The 23,083-nt window shown below is 42.7% G+C and overlaps 1 protein-coding gene across 1 annotated transcript in view; it reads right to left on the bottom strand.

The window, feature by feature from the left end:
• Nucleotides 1-2,728: 2,728 nt before the first annotated feature.
• Nucleotides 2,729-23,083, bottom strand: part of wnk2 (WNK lysine deficient protein kinase 2) — a 66,582-nt gene continuing 46,227 nt past the window's right edge. Inside the window, exons 18-28 of the mRNA XM_014131966.3 lie at nt 22,220-22,420; nt 20,937-21,850; nt 20,534-20,591; nt 20,300-20,373; nt 18,720-19,327; nt 17,946-18,172; nt 15,600-15,818; nt 14,982-15,080; nt 13,419-13,463; nt 11,373-11,716; nt 2,729-6,282 (exon numbers count right to left, since the gene is read on the bottom strand). Of these exons, the coding sequence (XP_013987441.3) occupies nt 5,950-6,282; nt 11,373-11,716; nt 13,419-13,463; nt 14,982-15,080; nt 15,600-15,818; nt 17,946-18,172; nt 18,720-19,327; nt 20,300-20,373; nt 20,534-20,591; nt 20,937-21,850; nt 22,220-22,420 (3,122 nt within the window). The 3' untranslated portion in view covers nt 2,729-5,949. The remainder of the gene's footprint in view (nt 6,283-11,372; nt 11,717-13,418; nt 13,464-14,981; nt 15,081-15,599; nt 15,819-17,945; nt 18,173-18,719; nt 19,328-20,299; nt 20,374-20,533; nt 20,592-20,936; nt 21,851-22,219; nt 22,421-23,083) is intronic.

The raw sequence follows: 23,083 nt of genomic DNA on the forward strand, positions 1-23,083 counted from the left end.
GACACTCTTATCCAGAGCGACTTACAGTAGTGAATGCATACATTTTTGTCTCCGTACTGGCCCCCCGTGGGAATCGAACCCACAACCCTGGCGTTGCAAACACCATGCTCTACCAACTGAGCCACACAGGGGGATCACCATAACAGCCCTATTTAATACTGAACATATATTTCCGAAAATATGAAAATAATGGTTGTGGGACTAGAATATGTTTTTTTGTCCAAAGGATAGATAGCTAGCTAAGAACAAATTCTTATTTTCAATGACGGTCTAGGAATTTGTAAGTCGCTCTGGATAAGAGCGTCTGCTAAATTACTTAAATGTGAATGTAGGTTAACTGCCTTGTTCAGGGGCAGAACGACAGATTTGTACCTTGTCAGCTCGGGGATTTGAACTTGCAACCTTTCAGTTATTAGTCCAACGCTCTAACCACTAGGCTACCTGTGGGGCAGCAGGGTAATTAATAATTAACATCCAATCACATTAACCGTTACTCTCTCGCAGGAAACCTTCACTCTTGCGCAGACCTTTAGAAACGAAACATGACAATTTGAAAAATAAGCCACAGGAGTTTTTGGAGCGAGAATAAAGATGACTTTCGAGTAGTAAGACATGTATTAAAGCAACAGATACCATTAATAAGAAGGGGCTAGAAGCGTCTTATATGGTGAGCTACCGAGTGGTTAGGACAGGCAAGTCCCAAACTATTGTGGAGGACTTATTTTTTCCTGCTGCTGCTGTGGATATGGCTGGAACAATGCTGGGAGAAAAGGCCTAAAAAACTATACAGACAATGCCTTCATCAAACAACACTGTTTCACCATGCATCAGTGACATGGCAGGAGATGTTTTGAAACAATTACTGCTTTGCATACAAGCCAGTGAATTCTATGCGTTACAGCTGGATGAGTCAACAGACGTGGCGGGCCTGGCACAGCTCCTGGTATATGTCCATTACGTTTATGGAGGGGTCAATTAAGGAAGACATGCTCTTCTGCAAACCACTGGAAACCAGGACAACAGGAGAGGATATTTTTAAAGTACTGGACACCTGTGTGACATCAAATGGACTTTGGTGGTCAAGATGTGTTGGTATCTGTACTGATGGTGCAAAAGCCATAACAGGGAGACATAGTGGAGTGGTAACGCACGTGCAAGCAGTTGCTCCCGACGTCACTTGGGTACACTGCAGAATCCACTGAGAGCCTCTTGCTGCCAAGGGAATGCCTGACAGCTTGAAATATGACAGCTTGAAATACTTTTTGGACACTACAGAGAAAATGGTTAACTTTGTTAAAGCAAGGCCCCTGAACTCTCGTGTATTTTCTGCATTATGCAATGATATGGGCAGTGACCATGTAACGCTTTTACAACATACAGAAGTCTGCTGGTTATCAAGGGGCAAAGTATTGACACGTTTTTTTTAAATTGAGAGATGAGCTTAAAGTTTTCTTTACTGACCATAACTTTCACTTGTCTGACCGTTTGCATGATGATGAGTTTCTCACACGACTGGCCTATCTGGGTGATGTTTTTTCCTCGCATGAATGATCTGAATCTAGGATTACAGGGACTCTGCAACTATATTCAATGTGTGGGACAAAATTGAGGGTATGATTAAGAAGTTGGAACTCTTCTCTGTCTGCATTAACAAGTACAACACACAGGTCTTTCCATCATTGTATGATTTGTATGATTAAACTCAAGCTTACGGACAATGTCAAATGTGATATGGCGAAGCACCTGAGTTTGCTGGGTGCACAATTACGCAGTTACTTTTCCGAAACAGATGACACAAACAACTGGATTCGTTATCCCTTTCCTGCACTGCCTCCAGTCCACTTACCGATATCTGAACAAGAGAGCCTCATCGAAATTGCAACTAGCGGTTCTGTGAAAATGTTATTTAAATCAGAAGCCACTGCCAGATTCCTGGATAGGGCTGCGCTCAGAGTATCATGCCTTGGCAAATCGGGCTGTTGAGACACTGATGCCCTTTGCAACCACGTACCTATGTGAGAGTGGATTCACGGCCCTCACTAACATGAAAACTAAATACAGGCACAAACTGGGTGGAAAATGATTTAAGACTGAGACCCTCTCCAATACAACCCAACATTGCCGAGTGATGTGCATCCTTTCAAGCACACTCTTTTCATTAAGCTGTGGTGAGTTATTCACAATTTTTGATGAACAAATAAGGTTTTATATGTAAGATGGTTAAATAAAGAGCAAAATGATTAATTATTATTATATTATTATTTGTACCCTGGTCCTATAAGAGCTCTTTGTGACTTCCCACTCACTCATTCTTATGTTTAATAAATGCAGGCTTATAATGATGGCAAAAAAACAACATTTGAGAGTGCGCTGACCCTGGTGCTAGAGGGGGTACGCAGCTGGAGGTTGAATGTTTGAAACAGTACAGGACTATAAAAATGTTGGGAACCACTGCCCTAAAGGATACTCCAGGAACCTTTTAGAGTGCATAACTTTTAGAGTGTATAACATAGTGATGTACCATTTCGTCAGCATGAGAGGAGGATGGCATTGGCGTTTCTCCACAAGTAGGGTGAGTCAAGATGTTTTTCTGCTTTCACGAATAAACACACACACACACACACACACACACACACACACACACACACACACAGAAATCAGAACCTTCCCCGGATTTTTTGATTTTACCCACACACCGCTAGTGAATATAACAGACGCAGAGAAAACATGTTGTCAAGCAAAAACAAGTTTATTATTTATTTCTGTCTTCAAATATGTACAATCTTTGTGAGCGAGATGAGCGCTAATGACCAGTGTGTCAGGAAAGTGCAGGGAGAGTATAAGCTAGGCAAAAGCAATCGTACAGAGAGCAGAGCTTCTAGTGCAAGCGTCACAGATCAGAGTTCAGAGTTCAGCCTTGCTGTGTATAGTGAGCGCATGATGAGTCCTGTCAATAGCTGCATAGGCCAGATGCTGTTTACAGAGAACACAAGTCTCGCTTTGCACGGGATGGAAGATTGGATTCAGAGCAGAACGTTCTGCACTATTCGTCTACAAAAGTTCAGTTCAAACTGAACTGACTGAACGACTGTACAGCTAGGAAACGGCTTCAAATCATAACAAGTAAATGATTTATATCCAAGAATTGCCAACTGGTTGGCAAAGGAAGCTATTGGCTGAATGCGTGTAGTAGTGACAGGCACTATTTATCTCACATTCCGGGTATGGAGCCTTTGCTGGGATTGTTTGGGTCATATGATTTCTGAACTTTGTTGATAGATATTATTGTACAAGATGATGTGTGTTATATTGGATTTAAATGATTGTGTCATACAGCACAAAACCAAAATGAAAGAAGTATTGATTGATACACACTAGGCTGGTCTTGCGATTCTGATCATCTCAGAAGACTAAAGTGGAAGAACTGTGCAGTTAGAAGACATAGCCCCTTCTCTGTCATCAACACACAGCACTACATTAGTTACTTTGTACTTATTATCCTCATAATACAGATTATGACTGATCTTACATCAATGATCAAACTCCTTATTGAACATGATGACTTTTTTTTAGCCAACAGCCTCCACAGATACCGTATGAAATGCACATTTTATCCGTTGGTTACTACATGGGCTTTAGACGAGTCAACTTGTTTAGGTCATGCGATAAATTACAAATCATTATATATCATACCGGCCTCTAACATTCATATATGTCATACGGTACTGTGCATTAACCCTACAGAAAATGAACAAAACCCATACTTGTGTCATTCCACGAATAGAGTGCCTTGTCGGTAGTGTAATAATACAAATACACATTTATTTCTGTCATAAAGAGTAAATGTTAAACTACATAACATGTTTTACCATCCCAAAAGAATGGCTGTAAAAGTGCCAATTAAAGTAAAAGCGTTGACGATTTCATCTTAATTAAGCCATAACTCAGGAGGTATGGAACAGAGAGGCGCAATTCAATGCGAGGTGAACCAAAAATGTGAACTTGTTAAAAAAAATGTGTAGCCTATCTGTCTAGGGGTAACGGGGTTGACGTGTTATGATCGACGCGCTCAGTTTTCCGTCACAAAACACTGGAAATGGACAAAAAGAGTGGAACCAGCTCACCTGCTTTTACACTATGCTTTGACTATTAGATGTTACATTTTTATTTTTAAAGGAGAGCTCAGTTCATGTAACAGGGCTGACCTTAAACCTGAGGGACCCATTGGTACTTGGTCAAAGCAAGAAAATAACTACGGCTTTACAACGATGGTGAAAACTTTGGGAATGCTTGTGGTGAAGTGGGTTAAAATTGTCAAACATGATGTGGGACATGCCAAAATGGGAATTTTCAGAGACAACAACTTATTTACTTTCATGAAAACACACTACTATTGGACTTATGTGAACCAACTGTTAAATTGCATGTTTAGCTTAGTAAGAGCGGAGAAGTATGTGAACCAACTGTTAAATTGCGTGTTTTATAAAAATGTACACACACACAATGTCACAAGGACATGAAAGGCACTATTCGTGGAATGACCCCCTTAATACTGAAACCACAATGATTCAAACCTACAATAAGGCATACTGTAGGAATGTCCATACTGAGAAACCCTTTAGTTCTACTCATACTGTACAGTACAGTATGACATATCCACTGTTTTGTGACAGCCAAGTAACACTAGCTATCACCCAGAGAATGCCCCTAACTCTTGCACTTATCCTGTGCAAGCTTTAGTGTGTGTTCATGCAGGCCGTGGTCAGTGGAGCAAAATCGTATAGCTACTGCTTTGTAGAAGCCTCTGGACAAAGAGGCCAACACATAGCTTCAGTGTACTGTGTGAATCTTACAGTACTACATTAGATAATGTCCCATCTGTTATTATAATATTCACAAAACAACCAATAACATGGTCATACTCCCAACATTCTAAATTGGCAACCTGAATATAACCAACCTGTTTTTTTCCCCTAAATATAACATTCACACAAATATATCAAGTACCTTTAAAGACATAACCATACACATAATATGACCCCATTATCCTAACTTATCTCAAATGGCCTCATGCTTGTCTCCAGAACTAACTGAAGCTACTGTTCAAGGCACTCTTGCAGGATATTTCTCCTGAAGGTTAAGTTCAAGTTCTTCCACATTTCTTAGGACTATTTCAAGCACTAGCGTTGTAAGAGTTTCAATGAGAATGAAGGAAGTATATTACAACATAAATATCTGAGTAATGAAGCAGACGGTCCTGGTAACCAGGGTGACACGGCTGGTAACCAGGGAAACCAACAGTGTGACCAGGCTGTTAACCAGGGTGACACAGCTGGTGACCTGGGTAACAAGGCTCGTAACCAGGGAGACCAGGCTGGTATCCAGGTAGACAAGGCTTCACAGTGACGGCAAGATGGTGAATGGCTCTCTTCTGGGTTAGGACAGAGCCCTGCAGCCCCTACTGTACATATGGATAACATGTTGGACACACACTCTCTCAAAAACACACACACATGGGTACACATACACACATATGGGTGATAAACACACAAACATGAACAGTTTATGTACAAAGACTTACAGTAGGAATGAATGATATAGAAATAGATCATTTAAATACACAGAAAGCTTATATGCACAAAAAAAATGAATGGATTATGCAAATATAATGAATGTATTACACACCTTATATACACTACAGCACATTCACACAGGTGATAAAATATACATATGTCCCTTATGTACATACATATGAGGTATGTAAATTGAGGTTGATAATGTCACACATTGATAACAACATATATGGGCTATATATACAAATGCGTACTATATACATACATGCTGGTTAAATATATACAGTTTACATACTGTGCGTAGAGTAGACCACAGCTCTAACTACATATGACTTATTTTTTGGTAACATAGTTGGAAGACATGATGCTACAGGGGTTAGAGGTTCCTGGTTTTGGGGTCGGGTGGCTCGTAGGGTGGGGCGGAAGTCGGGGTGCCCCAGGCTGGGGGCACGATAGGGAAAGCAAACACCCCCGAACCCAAGGAGGACAGCAGCTCAGGCCACTGGCTTACACAGAAGGGTGAGAGGGTCGAAGGTGGCAGCCCCCCAAACAGGTCTGGGGCTGGATGGGCCACCATATAGCTAGGATGGAACCCTGCCTGTCCCGGGGAGCTGGTCCTCATCACTGACCCCTGGGCCTGGCTGTCAATCATCGGCCATGACAGGGAGAGCTGGGGGCCTTCAAAGCCAGGGGCTGTCCTGGCAGGTGCCTGAGGAGAAAGATATAGAGGTGAGCTTTCAGTCACCACAGGCTTTCATCTTAACTATTCCAGACCTGGCTTCAAATAGTAATTGTTTTCTTTAAAATTAATTCAACCTATGATTAAGTCTGTCTGGAGTGCCAGCTGGTAAGTTTTGCACTAGGGACTAGTCCATTGTTTCTATTCTGGGTGGGAAATGAACACCCGCCAGCTGCCAAATGCAGGCAAATTTATGGCATTAGAGGGTAAGAATACCAATTTCACCAGCCGCATTGGCAGGTGGTCACACAGAGCATTTGACAACAGTTTTTTCAATGAAAAGTCAAATTGACCCGAAAGGCTACTAAAGTGTGACTTTGTCATCATGTTCATGGCTAGTTACAGTGTTTTGTTAACACGCTATGTTATTTTTCAATATTGGTTTGAGTTTTCTGCAACTGTCTGCTGCTAGCAATAAGATAGTTCAAATTACTGAAAAATTGCAACATTTACTTGGAGCTAACTCTGCAAACAGCCCTACTTGGTGATTTGAAAAGTCATAGTCAATTGATATAATAATGTAATAATACTCTTAGCAAAAATGTTTATCTTTAATTTACAATCTGTAGAAAGTATGAGAATAGAACGTTTCAGAAATTTTGTGAAACATCACAGCACAGTTGAAAAATATATGGCAGCTAGAAATCAAAACAGGATGGTCTTCAGAGATAGATGGGAGGGGTTGAGGGTAGCTGAAGGATGGGACTAAAAACAAACAAAAAGATAACTAATGTAAAATATACTGTCTGTAAAATGTATAGTATATATAAGCTGGAAGTAGAAGTCTAAGTATTGTTGTCCATTAGTTTACTCCAATTAGGGGAGGGGGTGGTAGGGTTAGGGAAAACTAATAAATAAATAAAATATATTTCATTAGTTTACTCCAATTAGGGGAGAGGTGATAGGGTCAGGGGAAAATGTTATTAAAGTTTATTATTACATGATTCCATATGTGTTATTTCATAGTTTTGATGTCTTCACTATTATTCTACAATGTAGAAAATAGTACAAATAAAGAAAAACCTTTGAATGTGTAGGTGTTCTTAAACCTTTGACCGGTAGAGTAGCTATGTGTGTGGAAAACATTTCATCACAGGTAAGACAAATAACTTGTTCAGTATAGTTCATTTGTAAGTCCACTCACTGCTTGTAGCTGTATAGTCAGTTTGTTTGAAGTTGGTCTTGGCTAACAATGTTCCGATCATTCGCAAGCTAGCACTGACGTGGCTGCTAGCACCTTCATGAAAAGGGGAATTTTATTTACCTTAATTTAACTAGGCCAGTCAGTTAAGAACAAACTCGGGGGAAGCCCTTCAAAATTACATTTTTCTAAGTAGTAAGATTGCTCGGGAGCAGGCAATGTTGAAAAGTAATCTTTAGACATGTTGTACTTTTCTTAAATGTAGTTTTGTAATTGACTAAAACCAGCAGACAACAAGAAAATTGTGTTGAGTCAACGGGGTAACCTAGGTAACCACATGTTTTCCCCACAGGCAGGCAGGGCCAGGATGTTCTATATAATACCAAATGGGACCAGGGTTTCCAGGTCCAGCTAAAATGTCTAGCCCAATGACCTCTGAAAACTTGCCCACAAGGCCTGAAAACTAGCCCAACATGTTTTTACCGCAGTACTTATCCAATAAACCCTTTTTCCATAACATTATCGAGAGAAAAGATAAATTGCCCTTATTAAACTCTCCAGATCATTTTCTATCAATGGATGTCGATTTAACTTGTTTTGACTGCTATGATTAAACAATAAGGAAATATAAATATATTTATATATATATATATATATATATTTAAAGACAAATGTGTGGCCGCGGTTCAATTTAGGAGTAGCCTAAAAATGCGCCACCCGCGACCAATACATGTTTTTTTCAATGAAACCCAATTTAACTGCAAACCCGCAAAAACTGCAACCCTGACTGGGACTAGACAGAGATTCTCATCTCTGACAGACATCCAGTGCCCGTTACTACGGTAACAGCCGACCCCTTAAAGGGGCAGATAACAAAAAAATTTGTCTCACTTTGAGTGCGTTCGTAAATTCACACTATATACTCCGATTTCAGAGCACTCCCTTCTGAGTGTGCCAGAGTGCAGAATAACTGATGAATTTACGAACGAGCATCACCCGTTGAATATGACCGCTGTCAGTAAACAGCAAAAAAAAAATCAAAATTAAATTGTTGCCAGCAGCACAGTTACAGTCACCAACGCTCTAGATAACATGAAAACAGCCTATCCAGCTCTGCTGGGGTGAGTAAAATGGTCAGAGTGAGGTGCTCTCTTATTTGTGTCTAGAAGTAGCTAGCAAGCTAGCCAACTTTAGCCAGTTAGCTTGGGTGCTTGACTCATGTTGTGAGGTCAGAACACTCAGATCAACACTACTCCTCCTCGGCCAGAGTGTCCAGTGTGCGCTCTGAACGCGAGAGCGAAACGCCATGGCCGGCCCGCTCATTAGGCAGGATTAGGTAGCCGCCCATAGTGGTAGCTTGAGGAAGGCGGCATTTTCTGAGCTAAAGTCAACAAGACACACCAACAACACATAAAACCTCAGATAATTCTGCCCAAAAACAATGACAATTTCTCTCAACCAGTGGCATTTCACAACACCCTCAATAACATCTGCTAAAGATGTGTGTGGCCAATAAATGTTGATTTGATTTTAATATGGGCTTTTTAGGTGAGCGCTGATTACACCCGTTGATAAGCAGTGCCCACTTTTTCGAAGGCAGGGGCGCAAAATATTTTACTTGTCCATTCCCAGGGTGCTGTTCGAGAAAAGCATCTCTGCAGCGCTCCATCAACGTTCGGGTCAAAAATAATCTAACATAAAACATGTAGAAGATATAGGATATGGTAGAAAGACTATGTGGTCTTTTCTGTAGCCATCAGGCTGGAGATAAAATGTATGACAATGTAATGAGAAGGACACTTTTTACATCATGCAGGTTTCTCCGATCAAATAGCTTAACCCGAATGGCGCTCAATCAAATAGAAAATGTGCTGTCATGTCAACAAACAACATATCCTAAAAACAGGACAAGTCAAAGTAAAATGGACAATATGGAATGGACAATCATAACTGTTGTCCAGGAGTTGCACACCATTGTCATGATCAGTGGTTTCAAGTTTGTATCCATACATTTTTGACAAGCTGATCAGATTTAAAAAGAAAATACTTCTGCATTTCCCGCTGTGTAAACACATTGCAAATAGGCTCGCGATAATTGCTGATCAAGTTGGGTAGCTGACATTCAGAGCTTAAATAGCCAAACTGATTAGTCACAGGAATCAAGACTAACTAAGCCAACGCAATGGCCTGTTTTACAAATGGATGGGCGTTCATAAAATTCCATAGCGGGCCGACATGTTAGGCTACACCCCAGTAAGCATGAGCAGACATCTTTTGGACATCTTTTTTGGTCCTGTCCGGAAGTAGATTTTTTGTGTTTTACAAATAGTAAGCTTACCACATAGATCGGCATTCATAAAATTCCATTTCAAGCAACACTGTAGGCTACACCTCAGTCAGCATGGACTGACGCTGGCGCTTTTGGATGTCTTCTTTTGGTGCAGTTCAAGACTGGCCTTGATTTCCACATCCACGGACATTAGTTTCTGGTCCGGACCAAATCTGAACCAATCATAGACATCTAGGTTTGGTTCAGATTTGGTCCGGTCTGGACCAGCCTTGATTTGACCCAAACATAGACATCTATAAATTCTTTATTTTCAATTTTCATTCAGAACCAAAAATTTGCCTGATTTCAAAATCTGGAAAATACATTTTCACTTTTCATTCAGAACCTAAATTGAACCTAACTTCAACGTCTGGAAAATACGTCTTTTAAATGTATCTTCAACATCGTTTTGCTTACTGGGACTATACTAGCTAGTTCTGTGGGGGGAAGGGCGACATTTTCTGGCTTGCCTATGGCGGCGAACAGCAAAGACCGGCCCAATGAAACGCATTATTTACTAATGGACAATCTGACAAAACTCTGAATTTACAAACGCCCAGAGCACACACTGGCACTCCAGAGTGAATTTACGAACACACCCTTAATGACTCAAATATTTGGGGGTAGATTGTGCTTAACTGAGTATTGAAGACTCCAAAAGACTTTTATTCATAAACTCTTATTAATTCTTATCACTAAAACACCCAAATACTTTTATTGTGCTCCTACACTTATTTGTGTGCTTCTAAATTTCAATGTATGTACTCCTTGTAACAAATGTCAGTTTAGAGCCCTGGACTATAATTACGCAATAAGGACCGACGGGGTGTGATATATTGGCCATATACCACAAACCCCTGAGGTGCCTTATTGCTATTATAAACTGGTTACCAACGTAATTAGAGCAGTAAAAATACATGTTTTGTCGTAATTGTGGTATACAGTCTGAAATACCAATGCTGCCTGCCAATCAGAATTCAGGGCTCGAACCACACAGTTTATAATAATAAATAAACTGCATGACTCAGCATTGTGTGGTAGGGAAGGCACTTTGTTGATGCTTAATGCTCAGTTATAGAACTGTTAATCGGTTTTTACCATTTTATCTAAATTATTTATTTTAACATACTGTACATTGGATAAAAGATTCAGGCCACACACATTTAATTCAATTGAGCAATATACCACATTACTTATTACTAGTAATATATTTCTTGTTTTAAAAATATTACAAATGGTCATCAGTTATTTGTGATTTTTTTGTGTAAGAAAAGGGAAATATCTTTTTGTGTAAGTAAAGGAAAATATTTTTGTGTGTAAGTAAAGGAAAATATTTTGGCTGGTAAAAAATCTGATTGGCTGGTAGATTTTTTTATCTACCTACCACAGTGGCTGGTGGACCAAAAAGTCAATTTCCCACCGTGGTTCTATTGGGCCAGAAATGATCAATCAAGTGCAGAAAAATCTATATATAATTTTAAAGAAAACAAAACACTAGTTGAACCCATTTAGCTACACCCCTACTAATAAATAATGCATAGTACATAAACAGTTAAACACAGATACATACCGTATCCAACAACTACTCACATCTGGAGCGCTGGCCAGTCTAGCTCTGGTTCTGGGCCCCATGGGGTCGTCATTCCAACGCGGCTGCCCACTGAAGCTGAGGGAACTGGGCCGCGGCCGCCAGGAGACAGCCAGGGCCTCCATGGCCCAGTCATCCACCAGTCTGTGGAGGTCATCTGTGAAGGACCCTGCATAGGAGCCTATGTAGGCGCCAGGGTAAGTGCCAGTGAAGGTGCCTGTCTTGTTGTTGCTGTTGTTGGCCTGGGCTTGGGCCAACCCTGCTATTGGCTGGTGGGGAGGAGGGGTGGAGCTGGCTGTCTGTTGCTGGGACGGCTGGTTGGATGCACCTGAGCCTGATCCAGTCCCTGAGAGATGGACATACTGTTCAGACCCTGCCTCAAGTTCCAAACAGAGTATGTGAGCGGAGCAGAGCTGGAGCAGAGCGAGGAGTGCCCAATTTCACTGGAGTGTGGAGCGAGATTCCCAAAGGCTGGAGCATCGGCTTTCTCACCTGCTCCAATTTCACTCCAATTTCACTCCAGTACCGCTCACTTCAGGAGCTCAGGAAATGCCCGGCCCAGCATGCATTTGTAGGCTACTTGTGTGCTGCTACTGCCCCTTGCTTTAGCTACTGTCATGGAGTTGGCTGAATATTTTCATAAAGAAACCAAGAGCAAGAGAGGGAATGCATTGATGTAGTGTCCACAACTAAATAATCATTGTGGAATCTGAAAAGACACCTATCCCAAAAGCATGATGGTGTACTTACTACATGCACATGCTAACAGAAAGGAATGAGGTGGGTAGAGAGCTAAGTGTGTCATTGTAGCAAATGATTTATAAACAAAAAATGTGATCTCTTAAAAGTCATATTATCTATACAATGGGTTCTAATAGATTTTGTCCCAATAGGCCTGACATATTACATTACCCCTTTCAATGAGTTTTCTGTTTTAATAGGGTTATTTTGCCTAAAAACCTTTAGACCTACCTATAGAAAAATGAAAACTCTGCATCCCTGCCTAGCAAGAGTAGCCTGAGGTGTGTTTAGCATCCACAGTGGCTCTGCAAACGCAGAGAGGGTATTCTCCGCTGCTGGCCTGCTCTCCAGGCACCATCACATGAGCCTGAAAGCCAGATCCTGGCTTCATGTTTCTAAAAATGAATTCAAAGGCACTGTAGACTGAGCCTAATAAGGCATTTTTAGTTTCATTTGTATTTAATTCTAAGTCAGCCTATATGGGCAATTAATTGACTATAATGATTTAATACAACGAAATGTAGTTTAAACGCTGAGCGTTTAATGGTCCTGCCAGCCTAGTGTGTTGCACTTGCAAATGCTTCACAATGTATTTCTTTGTAGGGTATAGCCTTGAAATAATTGAAATAAATGGCTAATAATATAGCCTAAATAATACAATACTTAGGCTACCTGTCGGGCTCCTGACCTATTTAGAGTGTGTATATGCCGTTTAATACCACATGTAGCCTAATTCAAATGATTAGCGCTTCTTACAGTTACCTTTTCATGTTGTTTATTAAAATAATTTTAATTCAAATCATATGGTTTGGTTTCAGTACTTCAAAACCAAATGGTAGGTCCAGGTAGTCACAGAAATAGATGGGTGTTGGTTAAATTGGGATTTTTTAATGAATGGAGCGAATTTGGAACAACTGTTTTTTTTTTCTTCCTGTGAGGAAGGAGCGTTTTTTAGCGAACTGGTGCAAGTGGTTGTAAAGGATGTGGAGCGTGAGGAATGAGCGGGATTTCAGACCGCTGAACTCCGCTTACATACTCTGGTTCCAACTAGCTCTGTTGCTGAAACATGTTATCTAAGTAAATGTAGCTAAAATGAACACTAGATGGCCCCTCTTGTTGATAAAATGCATTCTAATCTAATGAAATGTACTTCTACTCTTACTTATGGGAGGAACTTTGGGGAAAGAAAACAAGGTACATGAGTAGATACAATACTAAATAAATAAATTCATGAATAAATAAATAAATACAAGAAATAGTTTGGGATTCTCCAAATGGCTAATGTCTTTGCTGTAAATTATACTTACCCCTACCACGCTCTTTACCAAGGCAGAGCCGTTTCAGAGTTGACCCTAGGAGATAAACAGAGTTAGGACTCCAAGCAACACGAAAACATAAACACACATAGACGTACGTCTAAAAACATACAGTCACACTGCAACAAAGATCTGCTCAAAAGCCAGATGCAACATCATCACACATATAACACTGTGGGAAAGCACGGTTTAGACAACTATCTGAATACGGCTGGACAGGCCAATCATGCAGTCCCTCTAGAAGTGAGCCACAGAACTGTGAGAGGTCTAAGAGAGAGACAAAACGAGAGAGAGAGACAAAACGAGAGAGAGAGAGAGAGACAAAACGAGAGAGAGAGAGAGAGAGAGAGAGAGAGAGAGAGAGAGAGAGCGAGAGAGAGCGAGAGAGAGAGAGCGAGTAACCAACAGGGCGCAAAATAACAGTGGCTGTGTGTAGCCATGCAGACGGGGTCCACAAGGCAGGACTGCAGGGGCAGAGAGGCAGAGATACACAGACAGACAGGAGCAGAGAGTGAGAGTGAGTACACAGTACTGCTGCAGTGCATTACTACTATACTGTACATCCACTACTCATCAGCCAAGCACAACAGACAGAGAGAGACATTTCACTGTAGTTCCGAGAATCAGAGAGAAACAGGGGAGAGGATGGGATGGAGGAAGGAAAAAGATGGGGAGAAAAAAAAAAGAAAAGAGCTAGAGGATGAGGATATCCATAGTTAAAAAATGGTCAGTACTTCAACATCTACAGACGTCGTTTTTTTGATCCGGCCCAGAACCAGCCTTGATTTCAACATCCATAGACGTTGATTTTTCAGTCCATACCGTACCAAATCTGAACCAATCATAGACGTATATGTTTCACAAGTTTGGACTGCACATTACAGTCCGGACCGACCAGAGCTCATTTGAATAATGTCCAGTTGTGTGTTCATTTTTACATTTAGTTCATTGAGCAGACACTCTTATCCAGAGCAACTTACAGTCAGTGTGTTCAACTAAGGTAGGTAAACATAGAGTTTCTATAACGGTTACCGATAATGGTGTTGTAGTTGAAGTGTTCTTTCTGTTGCTTGTCAGAAAACATGATCACTTCCAGTTCTGAAGCTTTTGAAAAGGTGACAGATGGGAGTAATAATAAATATTCTATACTGCAATCTTCATTTTGCTCCATTTTCCTGTAATGTGATATAATTCTTTCTTCATTAACATTTAAATATAAGTTCAATTATGTAGGGTTGAAATATGACCATAGAAACAATAACCCAAAAAATATGTATTTTTTTATGTCTGGATAAATGTATTTTCAACATCCGGAAAATACGTCTTTTCAACTTTCGATCAGAACAGAAAATTAACGTCATCTCAACGTCATCTTTACATATTTTCAAAGTAATTTGGCTCACTGGGTTACGAGGAGGAGAGGCGAGGAGGAGAGAAGAAGAGGAAGACATGAAAAGAGGAGGAAGGAGGGGAGGAAGGAGAGCAGTGGAGGAGGACGAGAAGCAGAGCGAGTGGGGAGTGGTGGAGCAATGGAGGAGAGGAGGAGATACAAACAGATAGACAGAGACACAGGCCCACTGAGGAATCTAGCGCGTGGTTTGCTACTGGATTTATAGGTCACTCTCTCAGGTGGTGGAGGGTAAGCGGGCCAGCCTGTGGAGAGGAGGAGGAGAGGAAAGGAGGAGAGGAGACACAGAACACCAGGGTAAGAAGAGCACACAGCTCTGACCAGAACCCGCTTGAGAAATGAGTTTGAACAGCAACCTATGTCAGAACCATATGTTAAAGGCTACAGATGCCTGATAAAGGTCAATGTAACTTTGTGTTCCATCATATAAAACATATTTTCTAAGGCATCCTATTGCAGCACTTCCTCTAAACATGAGTATGACCCACAATATTTATCTGTATCTGTTGCTTGTAATTTGGGTGAAATGAATGTAATAAAACAGATAGTTAGAGTTGCAAAATTCCAATCACATTCCCCAAATTCACAGGTTTTCCAGAAATCCAAGTTGGAATATTCACCGAATCAGGAGGGAATAAGCAGGAAATCTGATATCCTCAAATCAGGATTTCTGGAAAACCTGGAGATTTATGGAAAGTTACCGGAATTTGGAAACTCTGATAGTGTCTCCTTTTGCATGTTGGGACATGTAGTTTGTGGGTCACCTTGGCTTGGTGGAGTCTGTGGACCTGTCCCCTCTCCGTGTAGTCCAGCTCCAGCGTAAATGTTGTCTGAGGAGAGGGAACCCTTGAGGGAGCAGGGCTGCTGGGTTTGGACGGGCTCAGAGATGGAGGTAGCCAGGTGACTTGTACCTGAACGGGCTCTGCTGTCTGACTGAACTGGAGCTTTTGCTGGAGACCCGTTCAGACTCACTGTAGGCTCACCTACACAGACCAATATACAGTTGAAGTCAGAAGTTTACATACACTTAGGTTGGAGTCATTACAACTTGTTTTTCAACCACTCCACAAATTTCTTGTTAACAAACTATAGTTTTGGCAAGTCGGTTAAGACATCTACTTTGTGCATGACACAAGTCACTTTTCCAACAATTGTTTATAGACTGATTATTTCACTGTATCACAATTCCAGTGGGTCAGAAGTTTACATACACTAAGTTGACTGTGCCTTTAAACAGATTGGAAAATTTCATAAAATTATGTCATGGATTTAGAAGCTTTTGATAGGCTAATTGACATCATTTGAGTCAATTGGAGGTGTACCTGTGGATGTATTTCAAGGCCTACCTTCAAAGTCAGTGCCTCTTTGCTTGACATCATGGGAAAATCAAAAGAAATCAGCCACAACCTCAGAAAAAAGATTGTAGACCTCCACAAGTCTGGTTCATCCTTGGGAGCAATTTCCAAACGCCTGAAGGTACCACGTTCATCTGTACAAACAATAGTACGCAAGTATAAACACCATGGGATCACGCGGCCATCATACCGCTCAGGAAGGAGACGCGTTCTGTCTCCTAGAGATGAACATACTTTGGTGCAAAAAGTGCAAATCAATCGAAGAACAAGAGCAAAGGACCTTGTGAAGATGCTGGAGTAAACAGCTACAAAAGTATCTATATCCACAGTAAAATGAGTCCTATATCGATATAACCTGAAAGACCACTCAGCAATGAAGAAGCCACTGCTCCAAAACCGCCATAAAAAAGCCAGACTACGGTTTGCAACTGCACATGGGGACAAAGATCGTACTTTTTGGAGAAATGTCCTCTGCTCTGATGAAACAAAATAGAACTGTTTGGCCATAATGACCATCGTTATGTTTGGATGAAAACGGGGGAGGCTTGCAAGCCGAAGAACACCATCCCAACCGTGAAGCACGGGGGTGGCAGCATCATGTTGTGGGGGTGCTTTGCTGCAGGAGGGACTGGTGCACTTCACAAAATAGATGGCATCATGAAGAGGGAAAATTATGTGGATATATTGAAACAACAATTTTTTGTTTGTTGTTGTAGTCATTTAGCAGACGCTCTTATCCAGAGCGACTTACAGTAGTGAATGCATACATTTCAATTCATTTCATACATTTTTTGGGGGGTTTTCCGTACTGGCCCACCGTGGGAATCGAACCCACAACCCTGGCGTTGCAAACACCATGCTCTACCAACTGAGCCACAGGGATGCCCAACATCTCAAGACATCAGTCAGGAAGTTAAAGCTTGGTCGCAAATGGGTCTTCCAAATGGACAATGACCCCAAACATACTTCCAAAGTTATGGCAAAATGGCTTAAGGACAACAAAGTCAAGGTATTGGAGTGGCCAAGCCCTGATCTCAATCCTATAGAAAGTTTGCTAAACTGAAAATGTGTGTGCGAGCAAGGAGGCCTACAAACCTGACTCAGTTACACCAGCTCTGTCAGGAGGAATGGGCCAAAATTCACCCAACTTATTGTGGGAAGATTGTGGAAGGCTACCCAAACCGTTTGACCCCAGTTAAACAATTTAAAGGCAATGCTACCAAATACTCATTGAGTGTATGTAAACGTCTGACCCACTGGGAACGCGATGAATTAAATAAAAGTTGAAATAAATCATTCTCTCTACTATTATTCTGACATTTCACATTCTTAAAATAAAGTGGTGATCCTAACTGACCTAAGACAGGGAATTTTTACTAGGATTAAATGTCAGGAATTGTGAAAAAATTTGTTAAAATGTATTTGGCTAAGGTGTATGTAAACTTCCGATTTCAACTGTAAATATTACACACAGAAACCTGGACAGATAGACAAAGTGCATCACAAATGGCACCCTGTTCCCTATTTAGTTCAATTATTTTGACCACGGCCCATATATTACAATTTAATCCTGCTACTATATTCACATGATGAGAGTAACCTTGCCTCAGACCTGAGGACCTGCCCAGGCTTTAGTGGGCTGATGCAATCTTAAGTAACGCAGACAAGCTGGGTTCAAGCCAGGTTCAATCCCAGGTGTATCTCGCAGTTCAACACCATCAGTGGAGTGACTGGTTTCAGTGCCCTCATACTCACTGGTTTTGCTAGAATCACTGGTTTTGGTGGTGACGTTCTTCAGCTGTTGTACCAGAGGACTGAGGAGTTTGCCAGCCTTCAGTTTGTGCTTGTGCTTGCTCTTCCGCTTGGGGGGAGCTGTGTGGGAGAAACCTAGGGGGGGTGGAGTGGCTTTACCCAGCCTTCGGTACAGCAGCTCTATTTCCCCTCTCTGGTGGGCCTGCAGCTCCGAAATCTCCTTCAAATGCCTGGGTGGAGGGGAGGGGGGGGAGATATAGGTTTAGATAAAGGGTAAGGTGCCTGATTCCTCCAGAAAATGGTCTTCTAGACCAGTGGTTCCCGAACTATGGGTCGGGACACACTTCTGGGTCACGGCAGATGTCCAAGTGGGTCACGAGATGAAATTGCCCCAAAAAACGTAATTAAAATAAGTGAAAGAAAAACACTTTCAGTGTAAACATAAATGACTATAATCAAATCGAAAGTATGTAGAAAAGATAATGGACCTATTTTTTTAGAATTTACAATCAACAAAGTAAAAGCTAGACAATCAGTCCCTCATTGATTTTGTTATAATATTTAAGAATAAGAACACAGTATTAGCCATGACAAAATTGTGTGGAATTGCAAGAGATTAGCTTTCAAACTGCAATTTAAAAAAAAATATTCTTTGGTCTATGTATTTTTCTTCACCGCTCTGCCCTTATGGTGGTTTGCGACTCAAAAGACACTTCAATTGGTGGGTCACGAAGCAAAAAAGTTTGGGAACCCCTGTTCTAAACACACACAACTTACTTCTCCTTGAGTCTGGTCAGCTCTCTCTTCATATCCGAGTCCTCCATCTCGGAGTCGTTGTCACTACTGACATAGGCCGAGCCGTGCACGCCCCCCTGCCGGCTCGGCGAATCAGAGCTCTGCACACTACTACTGCGGCGGCCCGAACGGCGGAGGAAGGCCACCGCCCTCTTCATGAGGTCACTTCCTCTCCGCTCCCCCGAGCGGCCGTGCCGTGAAGGTGTGGCCGGGGCCAGCTTGGCGGGACTACTCTCCGCCCCCGAGTCTGATGACAGGAAGCGTGGGTGTGCGTGGACCGTAACATCAACAGACATGGAAGTGGTAGTGGAGGCGCGCGGCAGTGACCCCCGTTTGGCCATGGAGGGGGGTGTATCCAGGTAGAAATCGGGCGGTGCAGAGTAGCGGCTGTTGCGGGTCCTCAGGGTGACGTCGTCCTCGGTGCTGACCACGGAGAAGCGTCCGATGGTGGTGGAGGGGGCCATAGCCATTGCCTGGGCACTGCTGCGGTGGTCTGAGTGGCCAGCAGGATGTGCTGGGGAGGCAGCGCTGCTCCAACTCCTCTGCTTCAGCTCTCCTCGCGTCACCATGTCAGGAGGGCCTATGATAATCTAAAGACACGGATGACAACAGCAATGATAAAGTTATTGTTTAAAGAGCCGCTTCCAAGTTAATACCTTTGCAGGTAATTATGATATCGGTCTAAAATACCGCATTCGCCGTTTCCTCTACAAAACTAACTTTATAAGACGTTATATTTGAAAACTTTGATTAGTCTGGCATTGTATGTAGGCGTAACTAAGAGGTATTGCACCTCTAGAGGTAGTAGTGGATAATGACTATTTGGAACAAATATGTGACTTGTTTCAGGAAACTAGGCGTATGTTGCACTTCACAAGAGCGGCATTTGAACATATACTGCATTTTTGGGCTGAAATGCCTTTTGGAACATGTGAACTTCCATATGCCTTAATAACGAACTTGTACTCCATCCATAACTACGAATACAATTGTTAAATTAGGTGCCTAGCTGGTTTAGCTACGGAAAAGACAGGAATCTTCCTTGATTGGCTGAGATAACGGGTGGGCTGGACATGCCAGGAGATGAGTTTGGATTGGTCTGCAATGTAGCATGCTTCTGTCTATAACATGAGCTGCTCAGTATGAGTTAACAGTCCTTTCTACCGCGCCGTTTTTGAAATATATAACGTTAGCCATCGATCTACAAAAGTTTTGCTACTTTTCTCAACATTGATGCCCTGAATTTAGCAGGCGCTATCGAAAAAGTGATGGGCTACTTTCTGCACACACCACGGTCAGTGTGAACCGGAGTGACTTGACAACGCTGGCCAAACAAGATGTAGCTACAAACAAAATAGAGTTAAATGGTTCCAGTCTGCCGTGAAACGTTCATCCATGTATACGGGTAAGAGTCTAGCTACATTTTCAGATATAAGTTTCTAATTTAGTCAGAAAGTCCTTTTTATTGCAAGTTAAAGCGCACTGTTGGTTAGCTATCAAACGTTAGCTCGCTAGCTAACGTCACATGTATGATCTGTGTAGCATGTAATACAGTAAAGTACCTTAGACCGGCCACTGGAGCCCGAACCAGAGCAGGAGGTAGAGTGGAGTATGTTCTTTCTCCTAGACATGGGGGCTGCAGACAGAGAGAATGAGAGAGATTATCTAGGTTTCTAAATAACTACAATAACTTGATTTTGATCTTGCACTTTCACGACAGCTGTTCTATAAGTTAAAGGAAAAGAATTGCAACTGTAATGTTGTAGCCTACATACAACACAGTAGAGTGTACATACCACACATGGCAGAATCACTCAACGCGCTTAAACTGTCCATCCTCTCTGGAATCTGAGGCTGAACGAAAAAGTGGTGAGGGAGGGTTGAGAAAAGAGAGACGGTAAAAGATTGAAGCAGAGAAAGAGAGGGCATGAGGGTAATATAATGTATGAGGGTAATATAATGCAGTCGTTTTCAAAGGGAGAATGGCCAACATGTAAGGATGAATGGTATAGATAGATTGTATGTACTTTACATGTAGTCTGGGGTGTGGGTAAAGAAAACAATTATAATCTCAGAAAGGAAAGTATGTTTGAGTCCCAAATGGAGCCCATAGGGCTCTGGTCAAAAGTACTGCACTAATTCAGGAAATATGGTGCCATTTGGGATGCATTCTATGAGTTCTATGGATGACATGTTTACCAGCTGTTCCCCTGTCCGGTAGCGCCCTTCCCCCATGGGTCCAGGTGTGCTGTTTCCTGACCCCAGGGTGGCACTGTCGGGCCCAGGAGGGGACTGGACGTACTCTGTCCCCGAGCCGGGTGTCTCCGCAGCAGTGCCTGATGGGTACATGGGAGCGTACTCCTGGTACAGCAGGTTCCTCAGCTTCTCATCCAGAGTCTTGATGGTGCTGTCCACAAAGCCCCCCCGACCCCCCACCCCTCGACCCTCCCCGTCCGACTCACTGGGCCCCCCTGCCGTGTGCTGGTGGGGAGCAGGGCTCTGGGGCAACGAGGGGGCCTTGGCTCCGCCCACTGAAGAGAAAGGCTGATGGAGCACCACGGGCTGCTGGGAGCGGTCGCCGCGGGAAACAGAGGGGTAGGAGAGTTGTAGGGGCTCTCTGGCTGAGGAAGTAGAGGGGTCCTGGGGGGGCAGAGGGGTGAGGGGAGTTGAGCTCCCTTGGGCATCACAACTCACGTTCAGGGACAGGGGCATGACCAGCGGGCAACAGGGCACCTCCTCCACCATGGAGGCAGTGCACGCCATCTCTGCCATCTGCTGGGCAGCGTGGATGGGAGAGATGGCACCCAGACGCCCTCCTCCCTGGTGCTCCTCTCCGGACAGGAAGCTGCGGCGACCTCCAGAGGGGGCCACTGGAGGAGCCGAGGCTGGCTGGGTGTGATGCACCCTGGGAAGGGTAGAACTCTGGGTCTGGCCCTCCGGAGGAGGTCCTGGGTGGACAGATGGGGGGCCAGAGGGGGCTGGGACATGGGACATGGCCAGGAGGAGAGGGTCTGTGGAGGACAGGATGGGAGGGCTACAGAGGCCATAGCCCTCGTAGGCGAAGCCTCCACTCCCCCCAGAAACTGAGTTAGCTATGGAGGACGACGCTGATACTGCAGGAGAAAAGCAAAAGAAGACAGAAGATTATAGACAGAAAGGCAACAGGACTAGCATCCTCTTAATCAACCATTCTACAACAGGACCACATCCAAAGACATACAAATATTTCAACTTAACAACTCAATATTGTGTTTGTGGCATTCTGACAGAGTGTTGCAAAGTGGTTTGACAAAGGAGCTTGCTCAGAAATGCAACAGCAAAAAACAACACTCTAAGCTGCTGTCCTGAACCTTCTTTTACAATTGTACACATGGCTGATTACAGATGTTGACAGAACGTTGTTCATTCATTGAGCACTAGAGGGCAGCATGGTAGCATGGCTCGACCATGATGTTCAAATGGTCACATGGAAACAAAGTCACCTCTGCCTGAAGCAGTCCCTGCAGTGCCACCCTCAGCAGACTGGCCAGGCACCGTAATCCCATCAGGCTGTGCAATTGTAGTCCTGTCAGGCTGAGCAGTTGTAGTCCCATCAGCAGTTATGTTTGTAGTTCCATCCTGGCTGGAGGTGGGAGGCTCCTCCACTGGGCAGATGATGAACCATCTCTTCCCTGTGTGGAGCACTTAGAGAAAGATAGGGAGAGATAGAGAAAGAGAGTGGAAGAGAAAGGCCAGTCAAACAGATATAGCAACCAAAACATCCAAAAGTTACTCAGCCCACCCACACAGCCCTTAGTACCATCTCATTTAAAAACCTTCCTCCACAGACATCCCACTCACTGTAGGGCCGATTCAGACTTAGAAATTCTATGCCTTTTTTAATCATTTTGATTTAAGCACTTCTCAGTAGTTCAGACTTAACCTTTTGCAGGTGAGTCATTCCACCTCAAAAAACACAAGAAAGAGGATTTTGACACCCACCATCTCAGATTGTTCTGAAATTGTTTCTGTAGTTAGAAACGGATACGTTTAACATTCCTAAAATATTATTTGATATCTGCGAAATTAAGTTAATTGATGGTGCCCAATTTGGCTATTTTAATATATATGAATCTTATAATCGTCCATAAATATAGTACCTAACATCCAATTTGGAACATAATTCTTCCTAACAATGAGTAAGACATGAGGAATCCAATACAATGATCAAAAGCCACTCACGGACCCCCCACACCCCACGCCAATCCCAGCCCCCAACAACCAGTACACAGTATCAGTTCTCTATGTCTGACAAGTAGTATGGAGCTGCTGCTTGGAGTATTGCTTTGTCATCCTTTGTAATGTAT

The sequence above is a fragment of the Salmo salar genome, chromosome 12 (assembly GCF_965601325.2).
Source record: "Salmo salar chromosome 12, fSalSal1, whole genome shotgun sequence".
NCBI lineage: Eukaryota > Metazoa > Chordata > Actinopteri > Salmoniformes > Salmonidae > Salmo > Salmo salar.